This window comes from Varroa destructor, unplaced genomic scaffold, assembly GCF_002443255.2.
Source record: "Varroa destructor unplaced genomic scaffold, Vdes_3.0 BEIS01000005.1, whole genome shotgun sequence".
Classification (NCBI taxonomy): Eukaryota; Metazoa; Arthropoda; class Arachnida; order Mesostigmata; family Varroidae; genus Varroa; species Varroa destructor.
Genome location: NW_019211458.1, coordinates 35839574 through 35855484, shown reverse-complemented (window position 1 = coordinate 35855484; position 15911 = coordinate 35839574). Strand labels below are relative to the sequence as shown.

General features: G+C 43.0%; 1 protein-coding gene and 2 long non-coding RNA genes across 9 annotated transcripts in view; 2 read left to right on the top strand and 1 right to left on the bottom strand.

Annotated features, from left to right (window-relative positions):
- Positions 1-15911, bottom strand: part of LOC111252099 (uncharacterized) — a 49713-nt gene that overhangs the window by 6233 nt on the left and 27569 nt on the right. For 5 of the 6 annotated variants that reach the window (XM_086991592.1, XM_022809522.2, XM_022809528.2 and 2 more), the window contains 2 exons: positions 746-834; positions 231-514 (listed from right to left, as the gene is read on the bottom strand). In XM_086991592.1, coding sequence (XP_086847718.1) covers positions 231-514; positions 746-834 — 373 coding nt within the window. Of the gene's footprint in view, positions 1-230; positions 515-745; positions 835-1701; positions 3318-15911 lie in introns of those variants that run through there. The other variant, XM_086991594.1, reaches the window with a different exon arrangement.
- Positions 817-3354, top strand: LOC147755620 (uncharacterized). Its single transcript, XR_015329379.1, has 2 exons — positions 817-952; positions 1212-3354. It is a non-coding gene; the product is annotated as an uncharacterized LOC147755620 (long non-coding RNA).
- LOC147755619 (uncharacterized) lies at positions 3928-15862 on the top strand. 2 transcript variants are annotated; one of them, XR_015329386.1, is made up of 4 exons: positions 3928-6780; positions 8279-8405; positions 8719-14640; positions 15458-15862. It is a non-coding gene; the product is annotated as an uncharacterized LOC147755619 (long non-coding RNA). The 2 variants fall into 2 exon arrangements; XR_015329385.1 differs by lacking the exon at positions 15458-15862 and having other exon boundaries at positions 8719-14952.

Below are 15911 nucleotides of genomic sequence, written 5' to 3'. Positions count from 1 at the left end.
AATAAAAGAACCATGAGTTAGGGGCTTAAATTGACGATAGTATGGAATGTGTCCTACGAACACGAGCATTTGCAGACGTATATATGTCTTTGTTTCCTTTCCGTGAAACGTTGTCACATTCTTTGCCAACAACGTCCCTAACACAAATAGACGCGAGCATAGACGCACACATTTACATACGGGCATCTGATGATATTTGAACATGCTGCTATATGCTATGCGTTTTTTACCTGGTCGTCTGAGCCCCTGGTTACAGTGTGTATCGTGATGGTGTAGTCGTTCACGATATCTAGAACAGTAAAAAGCACCTCCTGCTTGGCAACAATTGGATACCCGTTCGAGTCGAGAAAGTCGAAACAATGGGGTCCACTGGGCACGTCCTGTCCCTTTGGCAATTCGCTTAGTAGTTGCTCCCAAAGAAGGTTGCGAACTTGCTTGAGCATAAGATTGTTCTCTACAAAGATGTAGCCGAACTTTCGGTCTTGTGGTGATCGCACGCCCACCTTCTGCTTTTCTGTAATCATAAATATTAGAAAAGGTTTAGAGGTGTATCACAGTAAGCTTCCGACAACAAAACAACAAAACTTTGCTTTCACATGATCAAACGTAAACGTAGGTCTCCATATTGCGAAGTTCTACTTGAGTAAGTTAGTTGTTTTCTACTGTCTTGTTTTCTTCTACGAAATTCTGTAGGATAATCAGGCTTTTCATAGTTAGGCTTTTGCCAGACTTCTTGAACGCTTACCGTACTGTCTCACGAGATGTAGAGATCGGTTTTCGGCGATTAGGCACCGCAGAGTCACATAACACTCTTGCCGCTTCTTGATTGGAGATCTGAAATGATAAACGAAGAAGAACAACAAACGAGATGTGAGATATATAAAGTCGTTGCAGAAGTTCCGCTGATTCTTTTTTCGAACATCCAGCATCTGCAACAGATATGATCAATTAGGTAACGGCTAAGTAATAGCATTGTATTTTTGTTGCATAGCGAAAGGCACGCTATGCTGTCGAGTGTTCCAACTTGCGTTCCTATCATTTGTCACCAATGGAGCCAATTATTAAGTGACTGTATGAGAAATGGGGTTATTCTGATGCAGTTTCAGAATCGAAGATTCCGGCATGTGACAACAAGTAATCGTATTTTTAGCATTTATATGAATGTTTCTAGGCTTTTTTTAAGTAACGTCGATTCAATATGGTTTTTCTAGGTAGGTGAACAGCGGTTCCGACGTCATTGATTTCACGCTCGCCTGTTACGCGTAATGGAACGGTACCATAACACGGATAGACATGTACTTCCTTCCCTCCGCCGCCGATATTCCTTCGCACGTGTTTCCCCTAATACCAATTTAACAGTACACAGCTATTATTTTTAATACCAAAACTGTGAGATTACTACTTCTATTCTTTCTACTAATATAGCAATTACACGTTCTTCTAATTGTTCCATTAATATGCGCCTATTTCCTAACATAAAAAAAGGTTGAAGATGCAATAATACAACTGCGAAACAGTAATTAAAAATGGTAATTTTTTTCTGGCGCACGTATGGCAGATTCTATCATGAACAATTAACGCCGGAAAGACGGTACACGTTTCGCATTTTTTATTCCCGTTCGCGCGTTTATCGACAACACGGAGTATAGCACTGCTCCATTCTCGGGCAGTAAGTATTAGTGGTAGTACTATTACAATTACTTTGCACTTGGTAGTGTCTCCATCTTAATTTCTTTGCCAGCAACAGTTGGCAGCGTCGTCGTCGACGTCACCTTCTCAGCGATACCGTGTTGAGGTCGCTGCCAATCGTCCGGCCGCCGTCTCGCTCTGTCTGGTTTATCCCGTTTCTGCTGACGTCAGCGTCAGCAGCAGCGGCAGCAGCAGCAGCACTAAACGCTCACCGTAACGACGACAAATGAGTGAGAGCCCGTTGCGTTCGTCACTTCCTCGAACTCGTTTGTCTAAAGACGCGCGGGGACGCACGCGCATAGGTGTAGCTTCAATCAAGCGTACATTGCACGTTCCCACAAACGGAAAGGTGCCACGCCAATCAAGCAGCCGACGATTGATAAATGTTGGAGGAATGAATGGACCGACAGACGCGCATATTAATTTCCCAAGCATCAACGCGGCTCACGGTTTGCGTTCACGAAGGCTCACTTTATTCCACGCTTATGGCCGCCTATTCCACTAACTTCTCCCGTTTGTATCGTGCCGGAACTCTGTAACAACGCTCTCAAGACAAATGCTGCACATCTTAGCCAGGGTTATGGACGGCCTAGAAGACGTAGGCTGTAGCCGAGATGGCGGTCATAAAGGTACGCCAACGAGACGACCACTGCCATATAGACACACGCACCACTCAGTACTACCAAGTAGGCAAACAGGCAACCTGTACACCCGTTACATGACGCACATGCGAGCATTACGGCTGCGAGAATTACCGTTTAGTGCTAACTGCGGCGCTAGTATGCAATTTAGAAATTTATATTCCTGCTTCTAAGAAAGGCGTGCTCTGTTTTGTTACCGACAATGATTGTCATCTAGTCCAATGACTGTACCGTCGACAACGGCGTTAGCGACACCAGTATAGTGACTGTCATAAAAGTAACGACTATTATTATTAGTTATTGGTCTATTGATGTTCGTTCGGTGGGTTAATTCGTATTTTTCTCATAATGCGTATCAAATCGCCCTAGTTTCCCTGGTAAGCCACATATGATCTATAATATGGTAATGCTGAACAGAAACATGCTAGAGTACAAGCTAAACTGTCGAACATATTTTTCTCGCGCAGTCTGTATCTCTCACAAACATACAGCATCGTGGCGATCCTTCGGCAAGGGACGGTGGTCCTACTATTTGTAGCCTACTATGATAGAACGTACAACCGAAACAAAGTAGAAGGGTGTATCATTCGGGACTTAGTTCGTCGGTGTGAGAGTATTAATGGATTAAACTGGAATCAATCAGACAAACCGCTTGTCCTCAGTGTCGTCTCTCGATTACCTATGCCTTGATGGCGAAGGTGACGGACGGCATTCCACTGAGTGCAAGAACCGTTAGTCCACTAAAAGCGTTGGCCAACACGATTCACGATCGTTGAGGCGTAACGACTTGGCAGCTTCCGTAAGAAGATCTATTTCGCTCACTCGGCGTGTGCATTATCCTCAAAACGTAAACTGACTGTATTCAAGCAACCCCATAAAAATGCGCAGACAGAAAGATGACAACGACCTAGCCTAGTATATAGCAATGCAGCGTACCAAAATTACTGAAACTGTATGCACAGAAAGAAGCACCGTATGTGTAAATAAAATAGTGCTTATATAACGAATATTTCTCACTAAACAAGTGTGTATTGTTAACCGTTGCATTTGTTAATGCGATTGTTATTATTAGTTTCACTGGTCTTGGTTAAAGTAGTGTTTATAATTATGACTATAGCTTAGGCGTAGATGGGAGTTTATGAAGAGCCACTGGCTTGTTTTTACACTTACGGAATTAGGCTTATGAAGCAAGATGTTTTCTTTAGGAAACGACAGCGGCTGTCATTTGTTTTGATTGAGCAAAAGAATATATCCCCGAAATTACCTCGTAAGATGCCATTGAGTCTAGTTTATAAAGAAGTCGCTGAACTTTGCCAATACCAGTCCATTTATTAACGGCTTATCCTGATCTAAATTCCTCGCCTATTAAACTACCTTAGTGTAATATGTTGCCTATAATCGGCTCTGCGATAATAGGCAACAGTTCAGCGACTCATCATTATATAGGCTACGCCAGAAGCGTAAGTATTGTGCCAGTGAGCGCGAAGTCCCCGATCGTGGTCGAAACTTTCCTTTGTCCTTGATATTCCTATTATATATATATATATATATATATGTTACAACCAGCACTACTCCAACCAATTGAAAAAGAGGGGCATTAACGTGTTTCAGAAAATCGCATATAGGGATCGTTCTAAGAGAGTGCTATACGTGTTTAGGTGAGCCGGTGCTTCGTAGATCCATTAATTCCGATCGAATCTAGAATACCTCTTGTGATGACCGAAACAACTGTCGCTCTCTCGAGCCCATCAAAGGTAATCTAGACTGGTGAAGGCACCTGTCTGAACATGTGTATGTGTGTGATACTAACCAATTACTTCAAAGTATAGAGAAGTAAATCTTTTTAAATGATTATCGTAAAATACTGCAGAGCTCTGTTAGCACTACTCGACGTGCTCTTCTACCGCCTGAATGCCCAGTGTGGAGCTTCCCCTGTTAATTGCTAGAACTGCCCGAATAAGACTGCGATCAAATTCGCTGTTTAAATGTACAAGTCAATTTATAGCTAGCTTTTATACCAAAGCCATAGTTTTCTCTAATTATTAGGTGTTACAGTATAAAGGAACTTACACGGAACCCTACACTAATGACATGTATTATATATACGCCATGCGTTGCGCTTCTATTAGTATGTCTTCATAATCAAGCTAAGCTGATTTGACTCAGTCTTCCGAGTCAAATTCTCAGTCTACTTATATGAGTCGAATGATGTACGGGGGGTTCGAAAGAACTCATTTTTGTACCTCTAAGAGTCACATATATTTAACCAGACGCGCTCGTATATTGAGTGATAACACCGCGAGCATGACTTGCGATATCATTGCGGACGACTTTTAGGTGACTTGAGTATTAATGATTGACACTATCAAAAGACAAGGGGATTGCTTTAATACAGAGGCTGTTCGCCGTCACAATGAGCCCCAAAAGAGCTAAAAAGGACGAATTTCATCAGGAAATGAACACTGTTGCATCCAGTCGTTGTCGTCTCAAGAACAACATCCTTTCTTCGCGACGTCCAGTTTAGGAGGAGAGGACATGTAATTCAAAACGATCAGCAAACGGATGCCTGCGACAGATAGCGGAGTCCTGTTGATAATAGCTTGGCCTTCGGTCGCTATACGTACGATGCACGAGCGGCCGGAAGATGTAAAACGTCCTGTTTGTTCCAGGAGCCTAGAGTCTGTGCCCACTGCACAGCATACAGCTGTGCTACTTGAATACACTAATAGCCGTACAACTCCAAAGGCCCACCAAGAAATCCAAACTTCTGGAGGCGGCCATTGAATACCAGCTATGCGCAGTGCTTGCAACTGTTGTTTGTTTACAAGGAGCCTGATACCAACACTGCTTCCTTTGACTTATGCGCTCAAAAAAACATTTGCATAGCACGCAAAATAAGGCACGTTATGCGTTACATGTATTTATCTACAACTGATCGACGATAGCTAGACGATAAAATTAAATTGGCCTAATTTGGGTACGCAGATGAACGTGTTTCATTCCGCTTACCAACTTCACCTGTTAATCTTCCAACTAACGATTTCAGAAAAAAACGTGTAGACCTCTCTTAGGCGCTATATTTTCGCTACGTTTTCAGCAGTCCTACGCTTACACGGAGCCTTAAAAATACAACAAAAATGATCGTTCATTTAATCTTATATATAAGATGAATCACCGTGGATTTACCAAATGGCACGAACAGATGACCAAGTCAATTCAGCTCGTGGCAGCGGCGGCGGCGGCGGTGGCGGCGGCGGCGGCGGCAGCAGCAGCAACAACGACGACGCATCCTCGAACCTACACGGCGTCATACACAGCCATATCTGTTGCGGCCTAATGCATAATAGACGAGATAAAATTTGCTGGTGCCAATAGAAGCGTGAAGCGTAGAGAAGATAGCGGGCAGGCTCCTGTCCGTTCGTCAGCCATCCAACCACAGTCATCAGGCGCACAGCACTTGTTGCCTGGCGGGTTACTCAACGCCGGCCGGGCGTCCTGCGTCAACGAAAATGGCGACAGCACGAACAACGCCAACAACGATTAGAACGACAATAAAAACGCCAACAGATCTCAATGAAGCATTGACCGGAACGAACGCGGCGTAGTAAAATGGTGGCGTACGCATTAGAAGCAACCTCCGCTTACTACGAGAATGATCTATCATCATTACCACCGAGCCAAGCAAACGCACCACCGGCTGCATGCGGACGTGATAGCAGTATGGTGCAATGGGAAAGCGTCACCATTCAAGATACTTTGACGGTAGCAACGATTCGTTCATTCAAACGTCAACCGTTCATTCAGTTCATTCATTGCTAGTTTACACAGTGGTTGTTGTCGTCGTCATTATTGTTGTTGTTGTTGTTGTTGTTACTCAAGTCCGCTAACTTTTCCCGCGCAATGATGACTATAATGCTAATGAACTAACGGATGACTAGTAAACTCGCGTAAGACCACAGTCTCATACGCGACGCGGCTATGATTACAGGTATAGAGCATTTTCAGATTGCGTTTATGTGACTGCTAATGCTAAACGATACGCGTAATGGGTGGGACCGGCTCCAATAGACAAGAAGTAGTCAACAATACTTGTATGTATGTATGTATGTACACATATCTGTGCAAGTATAATGGGCAGATACACTCGTAGGTATCCTGAAGTGAATTTCTGTGTTTACTTACACATTACATTGTGTGGAGGAGAAGGGGTATTAGCAGAACAGAAAAAATCTCATTTGTGTTCCGCATCAAAACAAATGGACGGTGATTAACGCAGTAAAATTTTGAGAAATATTATTTAAGGTGTTCCAGAAATGGTCCACAAGGATCAAATAAATGGTGAAGTAAATGTCTTCTAAAATCCGGCATCCACATACTTCAATGAAGCTGAGAGCAAATGCATTTCGTATTTGGAAATTTTTTCCGCACTTACAGATTCCTTCACCATCAGGTAGAGTCACATAAATAGTCATTTGTCTCGTAATATTCTCACCGTCAATAAAAGACGTTCAGCGAAAATCACGAGATTATTTTCATAGGAAATCCATCAGGTGGAAATTCCCCGATTACCTTTCAATGAACTCATCAAGCGTCCGCCTTTCTAGTAGGAGGTTTACGTGTTTAGGGGAGACCCAAAGGTAGAGTGCATTCTTCAATTTCTAAAACGATAGTTATTATTTCCTGAATGCCATTTTGCCGCGTGTATGCTCGAGCTTTTGATGCTGATCATTAAATGGGAAATTCAAGTCGGGCAAAATAACAACAAAGCTCACAATGCTACCGAAACAAACAACACCGACGAAGCACTACGTTTAATTGTCCTTAAGCAGTTTCGGAACCTTCATACGCTTGCCTTGGTGCTCCTAAGTTACAAGCCAATCACTACCACGTTCGTGTCTTATAATGGTTGGTAACAACCTTTACAACTGTCAATATACATCTTGCTCAGTTCTAGACGGTAACAGATAAGGTCACGAGTTGAACGGAACCGTACCTGCTGGTAGGCAAGTCTTCCATTGCTTACTGGATTGCCGTTCCATATGACGGTCTTCCACATTCACTACCCAATCATATTATTAATTCAACAAATGTGTCATTAAACAATTGAGTTAGTTCTCTACCTGTTATTTGTTTATTTCACCACCATGCGGTAGCGTCGCATAAGCTTCCAGTTCGACCTCTACCTATATGATAATCATTTGAAGAGATACAGGTCACCGAGTTAAACGGCCATTATAAGACGCACATTTCGTCTGCACTGCCCGATAATAGGCACACAACGCTCTCCCATGACTAGGTGCAACCTAATTACCTAAATTTTAAAGTTCAAGATAGCGCGCTGTAATCGCAGTGAAAAACAAATACTTTTGCCAAAAAGCAGTTTCAGCGATAGTAAATAAATATACTAACCGGACGACTTTCCAAAACGGAATCCCATCTGTGTGATTATTAAAGCTAAGATTGATGGAACATTTTGTACCAGCTCCATACGCATTGATTGTTTCAGGTCGTAGTAACTATACATCACATAGATATAGCATGGCAGAGTAATATAGAATAAATTAGAATAAAGCAATGGCTTCAAACTGTTTTTCCCACTATGCACGCAGACGGCATTACCTAAGATAACATCGAGTCAACATCACAAACTCAGCTGCCTGTTTATAAAGAAATAACATCGGCCATGTATGTTGTCCGTATACTTCTATTGCCGCTTTTTCAAAATATATAAATACGATTTAATCAGTCAACTGGGATACGCCCACGATGTCTTGCCCCGACCAAGCTCGTTGTGCATCAACAGCTCCGAATTCGAACTTCTCTTTGTCTGATACTGTAGAAGTTGTCGAAAAGCCGAACTGACTGCATAGAAGGTATACACCTGTTTCAACATGAATCCAACATCTATCTGTGTAGTTTATCTTATTAATTTAACTTTAATCTTGTAGTTTATCGAATTCTAGGCGAAAACATATAACGCTTAATAATAAGATCTCCTCTCCGGTCTCGATCGAGCGTAGTGCTGAACGAGAATTTCACTGCCATACTTAATCGCAAAATCATAAATTGAAACTGGTAGGTCGAGCAATATTTCATATCTATAAAATGAAAATAAGATTGCGACAACCTATGCAATTCCTCACTGTCGAGAGATAACAAAGTTTACAAAGCCATCTTAAGTTCATAAAAACAGTTGAGTATGTAAACATTGTGTTCATCTGGTCCACCTGTCCTCTGGTTGGCATCAGTTAAACTTAAGCATTTTCCTTTTTATGATTAACCAACCTGAAGTACGAAGGCCTCTTACACTTGGACATTATGCAATCATCCTTTGTTTGCATCCTCGATGTCTCTACTATGTTACTTTAATTATTGTTGTTATTTTCAGTTGATTCATTGGTCAACAGTGATGTATCTGTTTTGCTACTTCAGCTGTGTGGATCTCAACCATGGATACCTACGACAACGAAGGGATCGAAGCAAAAAAATTTCTACCTTCTTACCGCATCATATTGTCTTCGTGTTTTTACAATCACTGCTAGATTTTGGCGGTTTTCATTCGGAATTTTACGCTTTACTATTAGTATGATTATTATTACCGATACTGATGATTTTTCAATTACTTTCAACTCCTAGAGTCAGCACTGTCAAGCTATAAATTTCTTTACCATTTATGTAGAGCCAACCACTGGGCTCTTATCGGTGTGCGTGGTCTGGGTTATTACGCATCCCTTTGAATGCGTTGCCACAGTAACCGTCACTCACGAGCATGCTTCCATGCCGTTTTAGCGTTAGTAAAAGTTACTACCAGATACTAATAATTAGGGAGAATTAGGGAAGTAAGGAATGAAAGGAAAAATAAGAGAAGTCAGCAAAATCAGGTATTATTATCACCAAGGCTAATAGTAGCCTGTATCGTTGCCATACCGCTCTGTGGGTCCGTTCAACGTACTCAGATAGGTCCAGCAGTGCTCACTCGGTTTAGACTCCTAAAGAAAGAAGTCAGAGCTATACCTGACTATATATATATATATATATATATATATATGTAGTCCTAAAAAGGACTAATTCATATAAGGATAAAAAGTAAATGCGTTAAATATATCAAAAACAAAAAAAACGGCCGCAGAAGGCAACGCATCAATGCACAACAGCGAGAACGGGCGGGGGGAAGCGGGGGGACAGTTTTTGAATTTTATTTATGATCGTTCTTGTTCTCTGATCGCTACTATTGTTGCTGTTGTCGTTGTATTATTGTTTTTTTAATCGTACACCCCGGATATACGCGCACACCCATATCGCATAGACACGGTCACAGGCACGGGAAAATGGGGGCCCACTCGTATCTGCACTGGGGCGACTGGGAAATCCCCAGATAGATGGATTTCTGCTATGCCGGCTTCATCGATGCAGCGATTGAACGGCAGCCACCGTGTTTTCCGCGGCTGCCGTTCGGGGTAGCGGAGACCGACGACGCACTACCAACAGCGTCAGTCAGTGTTGGTGGTACGTTTTGGACATTTTCTGTCGGCGCTCCGCAGTGGCAATAGAGACGGGTCCTTCTGACTTTTTGCTTAAGAAGGATTATTGCGGAAGGCAGCGAAATTGGCGTGAAAATTATGGGAGATACAGCTGTTGTTGCTGCTACCAGCGTCAGCGTTAACCAGCAACGCCAAAATTAATTGAACAGCTGAAGGACAACCTAGTCGCTTATTGATATGAGACAATAAAATATCGTAGAACACGTAGCTTCAGTCGAGCTAATAATAATCATACTGGTAACGGTAGCCGAAGAATTAATTCGGCATTGACCAATGAACTACAATAGCTTAGCGCCATAGCAAGATCACGAAGATTTCAAGAAGAAGACTCTGTTTGATCGTAGTATCTTTGATATTTAAGATGATATGGAAAGCGCGATGCTGCCTTAGCGCCTCTTTGTTGTTCGCTTTAGGAGCTATCATAGTACTTGCAAGACACGTATCACCTCGCAGGCATTCTTCCTCCGAGCTCGTGGAATGGAATATTTGCTGGAGGTTTTCTAGCATTTTCTGGTAAGGGCAATATCCTCGGATGACACATGATCTTCCTGCGTATAGCTGTAGCACATATAACTCATTGGCGGCCAGTACCCAATAAAATAATTGGGTCACACTCGCGATCGGGGGCTTGGGCAATGCGACGGAAAAAACGTCCAGAGACGACCAACTTGTGGAAAGCTACCCGCTCGCCGGGCCGTCTTGCTCGCTCCCGAAACGGCCTCTAAGCACACTGGTGACACTAGAGAACTCCGTAGAAAAACGTCGACTGATTATGATAACTTGGTAAGACGCGACCCCATACGAGTCCAATCGTGCTAAACATCACACTAAAGATGCCATTGAAATCGACTCTAGAAACGTACTTTACGTAAGCTTTTTATTTGCGTCGACACGTTGGAGTTCAGAAACCTGCCTATCGATCGCCGCTTTAAGTTGATCACAAACGAGGCCCAAAAAGCTGTAAGCGTATACCACACCAGGAGGCGAAGAACAGATGGGTGACGGTAATCTATATCGATAATCTCACGGATAGGAACGGGAATTTACCGTATCAGAACAGTGATCACACCTCGACAGCAAGTCACCTTTTGCTTTAGATAGGATGCCATATCGCTCTTAGGTCGCGTGGCTGACCCGTGAGAAAACGACCTATCTCCTACCCGCGGCGTCTCCAGGGTAGTTGACCAATAGGGTTTTTAGAAACTATCTTAGGTTGCAATAGCCGTTGCCCGTCGTACTACAGCGTATGGCGTCGTTGACAACAATTTGCTCATTATTATACCTATGTTTATCGTTATTTATTATTGTGTCGTAGCGGCTGCCTCTGTATACGGAAGTACACGCCTTGCCACTATTTCAGTAAGCCGCTATCTGTTTCGACACAATATTGTCCATAGATGTATACTTATTACACGATCGTTTAATTGACGAGGAGGTACTATTCGTGACCTTCTGATTGACGAGGAGGGCACAGATATTGCGTGGATCAATATCTAAATAGTATATGCTTATTTGTTGAATGTAAAAATAGGAATCCTGGCATCTGATTTGCTACCTATCTTCCAGCTTTTCGGAGACGGAACTGGCGATTTCGACTTCGGCGTGTCACCTCATAAATGAAGTGATTAATTAAGGGCCGCCGTGTTATTCGATACACTAGCCAGTGTGCAAAAAAAATATATATGAAAAACCTCAGTTTTTGATGAGAAAGCCACCGTGGTGGCTCGTAATTGAGGCCAAATTAAAGACGGAAAGCAGATACTCTGTGACGTAAACAAAATACAATCATACGTATTTCCCTAAGATACAGCAAGGTAGAAAATAAAATTGATGGGTACTCTCTTACACTGCTATATTGATAGTATGTAAATCTTCTAGGGAAGCAGTGCTATGTTTTAAATGTTCGAAATTTCGTGTACCAGCCATCGACCTCCTAGAGCTGACTACCTGAACGAGAAATGCCTAGGTATATGTTGCAGCCTTCTGGTTTTTGAGACAACTACAAATAAAAAATAGACCTAGACACCGCCTACTGCGACCTACGAACTTGGCTAGGTTAAGTAATGAGGGGAATCCCGTCGGCGGCTCCTAAGTCCAAATTTGAGTGGCAATAACATATGAATTCATTCTATATCTAGGTGTTTTTCCTTTCGTTTGCTATTAGTCAGCTACTGCTTGAGCCGCTGAGTGTTTTAGTCTGTTGGACACTTCGGAGAACCTGGAAAGCCTGTGATGGCAGTTGTGAAGAAGTTACATCTGTAATTTCCTGCAAGGCATTCCATTACGTAAACGCCACCGACCGAGTCAACAGTACGGAGACACCGCAACGAAAAAGAATACCACCAGATGTCATGCAAGTTGATTTTTTGGCAAAAAATTTGTAGCAATTTATCTGTGTCGCATCTTTCTTGTCACGCCAACGACGTTTAAACGTCGCATCGTAGAAGCCAAAGTGCGTAGAGCTGAGCAACAGGCTTGCTAATCGACTTGCTTTCGGACTTCAATTTAGATCTGTCATGACAGAAAAAAAAGCCTACGTTCCGAATATGGAAATGGACGGTGATTCGAAATTCTGCCTGGAAAATAAAAGTGTTATAAACAGTATAATATAAAACCAAGAAACACTCATTCGCATATTTTTACTTGTACACCAGTAGGATTTTTAGCACAGAATTAGAATGCAATCGAACCGTTGTAATAGCCATGGCAATTGGTCCACACGCATATATATACATATATATTTATACATGTCCAAACAAAAAAATTGTCGCAGTATTCACGGACTGCGAACACAAGCGAATCAAGCTCGGATCATGGATGGACAGGCGCTGAGTCATTCTGACAAGCAGCGTGATGTTTCGTCCCACGGCGTCCGGGTTTATGACTGCGGGTTGTAGTCCACAGACAACTATCTGGTCCGGTCGCCCTGATGTTTCGACCCTGCTACCGTTCGCTATTTTTAGCTCCTTGTAGTTGGTCCTTCCCCCGACCACCACCTAGAGCTCTTTTCGTTGCCGATTTTACGAGATAAGCATTCCGCTCATGTGTATTCCCACTGGGAAACGCGTTCGGCTGGCATACACAAAAGCATTTATACAGACTTATTTGCCAAATGCCGCCGGTCATAAGCACAAGCATCCACGAACATATAGTCACTCACGTACAACCCAGAAACTTATTAACCTTCTAGAAACAAAACGATATTGGCGCTCGTTTATGCTGGTCAGTTCTTGTGCTGGCAGTGCTACCGAAATACGATGGCTCAACAACGACACTACTTCACCCTGGCCGCCACTGCAGAAGAATCGCAGAAGTGAATGGGATGTTGCCCCCCGTAGATAATCCTAGAGAGTACAAAAGTGCATGAGGAGTTTCGTTTCAACTCCTGTAATGTGCCAACGGCTACAACGGTGACAGTAATGGTAGAAACGGCGCCCAATGGCGACTGCCAACAGCACGAAGAAGATGGCGGTTGAGTATATGATCGGAGTTCGGTCGCCTGGCGGATTCGTTGTTTCGGGGACCGGAGGAGAAACGAGAGCGGTCAGCGGCGGATGTTTGCAGTATTCGAGTTCAGTGACTGGTTACCGTGTATTATACTATATCAACACAATGCCGTACCCACGTTTACACGCTGGGTCGCGTGTACAAGCCAGTCGACCGCGTGATTCGTCGTCATCCGAAAGCGGCAAGGCTTTAAAATACATAGCAGCAGTAGCAGTGGGTGGACGCGTTGACGCTAGCCGCTAGACAGACGCAATCGCTGCTGTTGTTGCCAAGACGTAAGTACACAGAGAAAAAGGCAGCGTTGTCTATGTCTATCGGTCAGTCAGTCAGTTTGTCTGTCCGGCTCCCGGTAATCGGATGAGTCATGCGACTACAAAAATGGCCATAGCTGTTTACCTACTACGGGCGACTTTGTTGCCGCTTCGCCAGTACAGCAGCCTATATATATATATATATATATATATGAGCTGCACGCAGCGATAAAGACTACAAATTTCTAGATCGAGTAATTCGTTAGTGGTAATCCGCGTTAGCCAAAAACTAGATGACATAACCGTGGCATTGAGAATTATAATGTTGCTATAGATGACATAACGGCTTAGGGGTAAAATTCAGGTTTGTATCTAGACGGGCGAAGGTGTAAACAATCTTCTGTCTGGCCAAAGGTGTAAACGACACGTAATTTCAGTTCAGTATCATCGTGAATGAGATTAGGCACGAAATCTACAAACGGTTTTTACTACATAAACTATTATCAGTGTGAGTTTATCTCGATGTTGTTATTCAATCACTACTGCATTGACAATTATAACGGCACTGGTTCACGTCACATAAACGAATGTGGCAGTTTGACAGAATTCATCAAATTACGATTTATGCCCTACAGATACGTACATTTAATATGATTGCCAGGACAGTAAACTGTGTATGTGGCGTTAGCTGCTATGTGCTTCAATATCTGAAAGTTACCACATCGTCTTCGCTGGCATGAACGTGGTCACGTGCCTTCGTCACGTTTCGCTGGTTACCTTGCCTTTACGTGTCTAGCGCGATATTTTCTTGCCAGTGTTCAGTGTTACTGTGTGTCAGTAACAGTCAGCGGGCCAGGGACATCAAACACCATCACACTGGCAACTCTTCGTAGGTTGTGCCTATCCATAAAGAACTAATGGATAGTAACAAAGGTGCACACAAGAAGGATCCAGGTCAAAAACCGACAAGTAGTAGGCGTCAAGGCGACGATTAGACGGACCCACAGCGACGTACGTATAAGCACAGTGTCTACATGAGTGCCGCAATTTTTACAATCGTTGTCGAAAGATTCGGCGATGTCATCAACAGCCATATTCTGTGTGAGACTGTATAGAGCGTACACCGTTTTCAGCGGGATGGATCGAAAGTTGAAGAAATTCTGCTAACGCAGGGTTATCATCAGAGACCATGAAAATACTAAATACCAGTAACTGCTTTCTACATTCAGAACGACTGGTTAAACCTGCCAAATTTGAAGGAATCCTTGTTGCTAAAATCGTCGCGAGATGAATACGGAAGAAACGGGCATATTTGCAACAAGATCGACTTACTTTATTTTTGTTCGTTCTATTTAAAACCGTATGCTGAGTATGGGCAGTTCTTTTGACTAGTCGCTAGTGCACGGAATGGTGCTCTCGTCATAGTGCAGTGATTAGCAACATGCCAGGTGGCTCAGGTTCAAATCTGGGCGTGCACTACTCTTTGCTCCGTTGTTAGAAGTCCGGTTAGGAATCAGAAGGACCATATGTGTATGGTTTGGTCCTATCCCGATAAGTCTTTAAAGTAAAGCAAAACAGAACCCGAGGCCTTTGGCGGTGGGTCAGCTATGGAGAAAAGTGGATAGATGAGTGCTTAAGCGAGAGAACAGTTTTTCGGTGTTTTTTTGCCTGATCGCTTTGTTTGCTTGTTCATTCCCCGCCGTATTACCAAGCTAGACTTATAATGTCCATTTGTAAAAATATAAATCTTTAAGGTCTGCTAATGCTCTGTTTTCTTTAAATGTGACCCTACAATCTCATGAAATATTATCCTTCAATAACATTTCAGGAGTTGTTATCGGGGGACGATCGAGCTCACGTCAAACGATGTTGACGATACATATCTACAGTCATAGGTTTATAATCTATCACCTTTAACTGCACACATTTCTTGCATCGGTGATGTCGATGAAGCGGTTGAAATGCTTGATTGTTGATGCCTACCACATTCACCCGGTATGGCAGTACCCACATCACAAGATCAATCCTGTACCAAATAGCGTTTGTTAGCTCCTACAGGAGAGCAGCACTGCGGAACACCGCGGCGCAGTGGAGCTATCGGCGGCGAGTTTGTACGAGTTCGAGATCGTTCAAGCTGCCGTATCTTTTTACTATTGTACGGGAAGATAATAAAATTGTGTAGGTTTGGCACTGATTGTAGAGGAGTGCAAGGACTTATGATCATCTCAACAATCCTCACTTGGTGCAATTATTGCGTATATCATAACACACAGCGAAACAGG